Source organism: Ostrinia furnacalis, unplaced genomic scaffold, assembly GCF_004193835.3.
Source record: "Ostrinia furnacalis isolate ACB-3 unplaced genomic scaffold, ASM419383v2 OfSCF4756, whole genome shotgun sequence".
Taxonomy (NCBI): domain Eukaryota; kingdom Metazoa; phylum Arthropoda; class Insecta; order Lepidoptera; family Crambidae; genus Ostrinia; species Ostrinia furnacalis.
In genome coordinates, this window is record NW_021134995.1 from 45650 (window position 1) to 53807 (window position 8158).

At 32.2% G+C, this 8158-nt stretch overlaps 1 protein-coding gene across 2 annotated transcripts; it reads left to right on the forward strand.

Annotated features, from left to right (window-relative positions):
• Positions 1–963: 963 nt before the first annotated feature.
• On the forward strand, positions 964–2739 carry LOC114359957 (uncharacterized). Of its 2 annotated transcripts, none has more exons than XR_003656468.1 (3): positions 964–1409; positions 1484–1607; positions 1690–2391. XR_003656468.1 is itself a non-coding variant. In XM_028314501.1 (3 exons), the coding sequence occupies exons 1-3, from the start codon at positions 1341–1343 to the stop codon at positions 2348–2350; spliced, it is 840 nt and encodes a 279-aa protein (XP_028170302.1). In that variant the 5' UTR covers positions 964–1340; the 3' UTR covers positions 2351–2739. The 2 variants fall into 2 exon arrangements, 1 of the variants encoding a protein (XP_028170302.1); XM_028314501.1 differs by having other exon boundaries at positions 1498–1607; positions 1690–2739.
• Positions 2740–8158: the final 5419 nt, after the last annotated feature.

An 8158-nucleotide genomic window follows, 5' to 3' on the forward strand; every position in this document is an offset into this window, starting at 1 on the left:
AGAAATAGCGCGGTCAGAGTATCGACCGGTAGCGGGTCGAGCGGTTCGGAGATTGGAGAATATGCCCCTTCTTTAATCGCATTGGTAGCTGTTAGTGGCTTGACGATGGTTTTTGAAGTTGTGAAAAAAATATGTATGGCCTGAAATTAACCGCGTGCACTCAAAAAGAAGTCACTTTTTAATTAAAGTATGCGTATGACAGCAGATAACTACATATTTATTTACTCTTTTACTGTGTTAAGTTGTACGAAGGCATGAATATGTACCTATGTTGTAATTAGATGATGCACTTAGCAAAAGCAATTACACACACAGACTGCCGTCTGTTCTTTAGAAAACTATTTTAGTAAGTACCTACTACTTACACTACTTACCTACATGTTTAGCACCATTTTATACGTATTAGACTGTGGGTAATAATTTTCAGATCGTAAAAGGGTAGGTGATGTTATTTGATTACAATAAATTAAAATCGATTGTCACCTTAGGCAGTTAGATTTTTTCAAGTTATTTTTAAAATATTCAAAATCAAAAAACAAACTAAGTAGTTAGAAATGCAGCTTTTTGTTTACACAATGGAATCGAATTAGATTAGAGAATAAACCCTCTCGTGTAACTACACTTTGTACTGTTTGTACCTGTCACTAGCGATTCTCTCGCTGGCAATTTTACTTTTTCATTTTCTGTCTTGTTTACCTATTATTTTTTGTACCAGTGTTACATTAGAAATGTATAGCAACAGTTACTAGACTGGGGTCCCATAAAATGTCACATAAAATCCTTTTTTAAAATGGACTATCCCGCAGTCGTAAATTGTAGTATACCTACTTATGAATATTATACATACATTAAACTAGCTTTTGCAATTATAGCCTAACGGTCTTATTCATAATAAAATGCTAATATAGGTTTAAAACCTACATTAGCTAAAACGTTTGATAGGCTTAAAACACTCTTATAAACCTCTGATAAAAAACGTTATTCATAATCGTTTATAAACCTTTGATAGCTAAAACAGAGTTTAATATTTTCTTTCCACAGACTATACAAAAAGAATGAACGAAAACAGCTTTTTTGGTGATTTAACTTGGTGGACCATGTAAAATCATAGACAAATCGCAGAAAAAAAAAACAAAAAATTGGCAGCTGTGACGTTTTACTTACTGACATTGACATTTGGCACGAAAATTTAATAAAGTTTTCGGTTTTTTCGATCAACTCCCAAGTTTTATCAAACTTTTATAAAACTTGGGATTGTATGTTCTGGATTCTGTACCTCTTACCCTGTACTCTGCAATAAGCTCTTACGACGACCCGGCTAGTTACATCGGATACTAATTATGTCCATGACGAAGGAGAACAGACCGCCTAAAAGGCAACGATCAGAAAACTGGTTGGAGGAAGATAAGGTAGTACTTATTTTTAGCCTGATAAAGTGCCTACTAATTTTTGTAGCATGGTTTTATTTATGTTTGACGCCTAGTGTTTGCTTTTCAGTATTTGCTGAAAGAGTTGGTGAAAGAAAGAGTAAATGCAATCGAAAATAAAAATACAGACACTAACACGAATAAACGGAAGGTTGCGGCTTGGGCTGATTTACAAACAACGTTGGTACATCTTTTGATTTCTGCCTTCAATATAAAATTTTGCCTTTACCTGTAATTCAAAATCCTGTCATTTCTTTTTCAGGTTTAATTCAATGTGCGCTGGTATGAACCGCTCCATTACCCAGTTAAAATCGCAATGGAGCCTCATAAAAATCAGTGCGAAGAAAGACAAGACCATTGCTAGGCAGGCTCAAATTAAAACTGGCGGTGGTCCACCATTATCAGTGCCTGACGATAGGGCTGATGATATAGCATCTTGGTTGCCCAATGAATTTGTAGTCGATGTTAACAGATTTGACTCGGACTCAAATAAAAGTGAATTAATTAACATTCAAGAGGAGGAATCAACTCAAAATACGCAAGATCAGGAATTGATAAATAATGAAGAAATCCAATATGAATTGGTGGTACTTGATGAAGAAATAGAAGATACACATGCTTGTACTACTAGAGGCATATTGGAAGATAAAGAAAATAAAAAAGTAGAGGCAAAAGAAAATAAAGCAAAACCTAATTTTAAAGCACCAGCAATCAAAAAAAAAAGGAAACTGTTAAACAAAGAAGGCTTAATTGATTTAAGCAAAGTTAGGATTTCCGAAATTGCAGAAACAGAATCAAAATGCCGGATTGAACTGCATGAAGTTCAAATGGAAAACGAACGGAAGAAAGGGAGAAACTTGGATCTTGAGCATCAATTATTACAGGAAAAACTTAAATATTACACTCACATTAATAAAGAATAATAAGTCTTTTGATGTTAAAGTTTTTCAAGTACTAACAGATTCTAAATAATAAGTTAGTTCCTCCCTTACTTCTGTTTGTTTTTAATTTGTATTTTATGCAGTTCCAATCCGCATTTTGATTGTGTTTCTGCAATATATTTAGACGGCTATGAATATGTTTACTAGTCATAACTTAATAAGAGTTTGAGATTACTATTAACTAGCTGTTGCCCACGACTCCGCCTGCGTAGACTACTATTTCTGTAACCTACAGGATCTGTGCATTTTTCCAGGATAAAAAGAAGCCTATATGTTATTCGAGACTATATAATCTATCTGTTTTAGCAATTTATTTGTTTATAAGAATTGAACTGTGATTTTTAGTAAGTAAGTTTAATAATTGTACTTAAATTAGTGATATAAAGTAAATACACATATCGATACCTCTGGGCTCAAAGGTCGTAAAGGACAAAGTACGACTTTTCAGGAGAAGCAAAAAACGTTTTTTTATTTTTTTAGTCGACGATAACTTTTTTGTTTTTTGAGCTATTAAATTATGACTTATGAAGAAAGTGCTTAGAATTCACAGCATTTTCCGAAGAGGTATTGAAAAACTGGACTAGAGCTGTATTTACTGAGATAGATTTCCTTTACGCCCTCAAAATTACAATAAAAAGACCTTTACGCCCCTCAAATATTCGTCCTAGGCAAGTTACTTAGGTCGTAAGTCTATTTTTATTTCACAAAACTACAAAACTAAGGTAATAAATAACAATTTACAAAGTTTTGTAGGTTTTCATGGGTCGTAACGGGACACCCAGGTAAGGTATTATGAAAGGGTAAATTGATGATTTAGCTTAAATATTTAATATTTTATGGTATTTCATATGTAAAGAGCAGAAATTGAAATGATGAATTTTAATTTCTGTGACGGGTCTGGGTGTTTTCTATGTATAATATGTATGTATTTACAAAAAAAAAGTATTTAAGTATGTTTATATCCGTTGTCTAGTACCCATAGTACAAGCTTTGCTTAGTTTGGGGCTAGCGGCGCAGTGTAAAATGTCCAAGGATATTTATTTATTTATTTATTTATTTATTATATACCATTTCTTCACATATTTTAAATGAATTATGGTCTTTTAAATGAAATAAAATGATTTTCCGTAGCTTCATAATTTAATGCACACAACTTATGAAACTATTTAAATAGAAGTTTTGATATCTTCGAACTAGAAGAAACTGTTTCCGATATAAAAGCAAATTTAGAAAATAAATATTATGACGCTTTTAAATAAAACTTCATAAATGTCTACTTTATAGGAAAAACCGAAACCAAATTAATTTTATTTATTTATTTAATCATTATTATTGTTTCGAAAAACTACAAATAGCGGACTTAATTCCATAGGGCAGTCTGTCCACCAGTTGACCTTATGATAATGCAGATAATATAATAGAATTATTAAGGACAAACGAAAACCAAACTATATTAATTATTTATTATATTATTTAATAAGAATTTAGAATAATTATTATTCTAAATTCTAAATAAATTAAACATTATTAATTCATAGTAGCTTAAAATTATGTCATTGTACTTGGTATAAAAGTAGAAAAGTTAGGCAAGTAAGATTACAAGTAGGAAGATTTTCAAAAACACTTTTTTGTGCTTACCTCACGACGTCCCCAACATCTTATGGCCACTAAAACTTGCAGTTCAGGACACGTGCCACCACCTCTAGCGCTCTGAACCAGATCATCTTCCACCAAATCTATGATGGTGCGCACTGTGTCCTTATTGAACCTATATTTTATTTTAAAATTTAGGTCCCGCAAATCGAATGGGTTGCTTCGTTGGCGGTAGAGCTTTCTACGTCGCGCTGGGTCGGCATTATTGGCTAAATGCACAATTGCATTTATAGCATTCATTTTCACAAGCAAGGATCACAGCAAGGATATTTTGAATAAATAAACCAACGAAGTGACATTCATATGAAATGACATTTATAAAAGTTAGGTTAAAATAGGTTTATTAGAGCTTTAAACAAGGCCCGAGCTCTCGATAACTTATCACACAGATAAAAGAGGATTTTAGCGCTAAATGACGATTATGAATAACAATTTTTATCAAACGTTTTATAAACCTCTATTAAGCATTTGATAAAATGTGAAAAATGATTATGAATAAGACCGTATATGTTATTCTGGGTTATAAACAATAATACTGTAAAGTTTCATCAAAATCCATTCAGTAGTTTTTGCGTGAAAGAGTAACAAACATCCAGACATTAAAACTTTCGCATTTATAATATTATAGTAGGATTTAAGGAACGCAAACTGTACTAATTTAGGTAACCTTAATAAAATATATTATGTTGTATAGAACAGCAATCTGTCTACTAATTATTATATCTTAGCAAGATATAGAAGCTACTTATAAAACTCCAAAGTGATCAAACCTCATTTGGTATTAGCTTTAATCTTTCAAATTTTCCTTAACTTATCTTCAGTTAGTTAAACCCTTTGAGTTAAACTCTCTTCCTTCAATCAATTACTCGCTTGACCGACTGTATCTTGCCGACCTACTCTGAAAAACATTACCTTATACTTCGAATGGTTCCATCACTCTCAGCCCAGTGTGATACCTGTAAGAGCGACAGTGACAGATAGAATCGAATAGAGGCGTTTTTGAGTAGGCCTGCTGATGCTTAAACTTCCATTAATTACCAAATTGGAACTGTCTTTGGAACTGGAACACTTTGGATGCGGGCGACGAGTTATTATTTCATATTCATACTGTCTTATACTGGAACATAGGTAACGAAGAACAGACAGCTCACCTAACTTAAATTTACTTTTAATTATTGGTTTGAATGAACTAGTAATTTTATCAAAAAACAGTAAGATTCACCAATACCTACCCGCATACGGTCTGTATTAGAAACAACAATGGACTATGTTAACGGACATTTTGGAGTGGATATCACCCACAAGGTGAACAGTGACCTTATAAAGGTAGAAGGAAGGTGCTGGATGCAGGCCGCTACCAACCGGGCGATTTGAAAATAACTGGGAGAGGCCTATGTTCAGCAGTGGACGTCCTGTGGCTGAAATGATGGTAATGATAATAATTAGACACATAGCTCAAAAATCCAATCGAAATCACAAGTAAGTCATACATTAATGACTGAGACTCAAATTTTGAATAGCTGTTAGTTCTAAAAGCATTCTTGAGTCTTAGATTCACACTTGAGTACCATTTCATAATACAAGCCTGAATGAGGTACACTCGGAACGTAGTTGCTCAGTATTTCGTAAAATACCTCATTGAAAGCCTTTATGCATACAGTCCGTGTGATTACGAGGTTGCTACGAGCAAGCGGTCGTAGTGCTACGAATAATCGCTACGTGACAACTCGTAGTTCGTAGTGTTCGTAGCGAGTGTTGGATTTGCTTTTGTTTTTCACTGCATGTTTTAAGTGAATTTCAAACGAAAACGAAAATGGTAGCCACTGTTTTAAAAACTTCTGTTTCTGTCTGTAAAAGAAACGAGCAAACTAATTAACTATTTATAAAGTTAAAAAAAAAACTTACAAATAGAATCAATTTCTACATAGTTTAGGTGTTTATTCTTGAAATCTAGGTGTGAATTGAAAATAATAAGTACAACGGTAGGTCAAAAGTTGAAAACAAAGCTTTTTGTCTTTTGCACGTTTTAAATAGTGGTTTCAATTGTTTCTTATTTTGAGTAATTGAGTCCATGGGCAGTTCATTTTTGAAATGAAAAACCATGTTTTATCTGCCTGTTTTAGAAAAAATCTTATTATTATTTGATTTGGCCGTAAATTTTGTGCTTTACCACTAATTTTACCTGACATTACTAAATAACTAAGTAAAGTACGCCTAAGTCCTTGAATACCTGCGGCATAGTTGGTATTTGGGTGAAGATTCAGGAATTCATAGAATTATGTACCAACTAGTTCTGCTCTGTGGTTACTATATTGTAATGTTAGAATGTAGTCGTAGAATACATAACTTGAGCAATGAAATTAGGTTGTAAGTGAGAAACATAATTATTATAATTACTGTTATTTAATATTGATTACCTACCTTACCTTACATACCTTTCATAAGTGTGTAAACTCTCGGTAGCTAAAGCTAAAATTTATAAAAAACTAGCTAACCCGGCGAACTTTGTTCCGCCTTAATGGCAATAAATAAGCAGACTTTTTTTTTAAATTTCGAACGGGACAAAAAGTATCCTATGTCCTTCTCCTGGCTCTAAACTACCTCCCTGACAATTTTCAGCTAAATCGGTTCAGCCGTTCTTGAGTTATAAGTGGAGTAACTAACACGACTTTCTTTTATTTATATAGATAAATCTTGGCGTTTTTTAAATTAACTGCGTATCAATTATTATTGTTTCTGTTTACGAGTACCTACCTATTTCGTGTATCAATTTGCTACAAAGTCGATTTGTCACACATTGAAATATCATACATTAAAAGGAATTAAATACGTGTCAAATTAGTCACGAGATATAATTATTATGTTAGGCGTGACGAAATTATACGAGCTTTCCGTGTGACAAATCGATTGTAGGGAAAATCGACATTAACTTTAATGATCATTTAGGACGAAAATAAAGGGTAATTTTGAGCGAATATCCTTTACGTTTTGATGCATGCCAACATCACAAAAATATTCAAGTACAAAATATGGATTTAAGGAAAAACTCAATGCCAAATGAAAACACCTACTTGTTTGATAAGGTTTCATTTACAAGTTAAAGATAAAAAATAACAGGTATTTTTCAAATATACTTTATTTTTGACTAGAAACTCTTAGCATTACCAGACACCGGCATCGGCACGATCCCTAAGAAACCTTATCTACTTGATATGATAACATTTAGACAGTAAAAACTTTTATTTACATAACATAATTATTGATGAACATCATTAAATCATTTTAACGTAAGCATTTCACATAATAAGTATTTATTATATTTTCTACACAATTATACAACAGTGAAGACAGATACTCGAAAAGAGTGGTTTCTCACATTTATCATTGAAAGGCAGGGGCTAGTTGACATCTGTTAACTCAATATTTTTTTAAATAAATTATTGGACATTACAGCGATATTTAAAGTTTTAAATGAGTGTTTTAGAATAGTTGTTCAATTGCCGTTTTAAAAGCAACTATTATTGCATGACACACTATTCATATCAAATACGCATATTTAGATATTTAGCCTAAACGCATATAAATTACATAGTATGAAGTATTTACATTACTGTAGTATGTTATAATCTGCACTATTCGATTGTAGAGGTATACCTTATTAGAGGTAATTGACGACTTGCCATAAAGTGAATTCGTCACACTTTTGTAAGATCTTATAATTGAATATTAAGTTAGAGATACGAAAAATATGTACTATCTATTTTTTAATTATTTACTGCATCATTTATTTCTGAAAAATTAAAGTGTTACGAATTCACTCACGTTTTTCCTGTGACGAATTTTGTGACAAATCGACAAACCCCTTTACAGACAATATCGTTTCATTTTCTTGTGACACAAATTCGCTCTAAGAATATGATTAAAATGTATTGTAATTTGTATTTATCTAAAGTGTTTTAAACATTATTTTTTACCATTTACCAATTAATGTACAGTGATAGACATAAATCTTCATTAATTTTTAACGCGCTCGCTAGTGACGACAAAGAAAGATTTTCTGTCACTGTAAATTAATATAGGAAAAGTCTCAGGTACCTACTATTTTTGATATGACATTGTAATCGATGATACCTGTAT

Excerpts from the sequence above, each read along its gene's own strand:
- LOC114359957 (XM_028314501.1), top strand. The coding sequence starts at position 1,341 with ATGTCCATGACGAAGGAGAACAGACCGCCTAAAAGGCAACGATCAGAA. Across the intron at positions 1,410-1,497 it reads ACTGGTTGGAGGAAGATAAG|TATTTGCTGAAAGAGTTGGT; the intron begins GTAGTACTTATT and ends TTTGCTTTTCAG. Across the intron at positions 1,608-1,689 it reads TGGGCTGATTTACAAACAAC|GTTTAATTCAATGTGCGCTG; the intron begins GTTGGTACATCT and ends TTTCTTTTTCAG.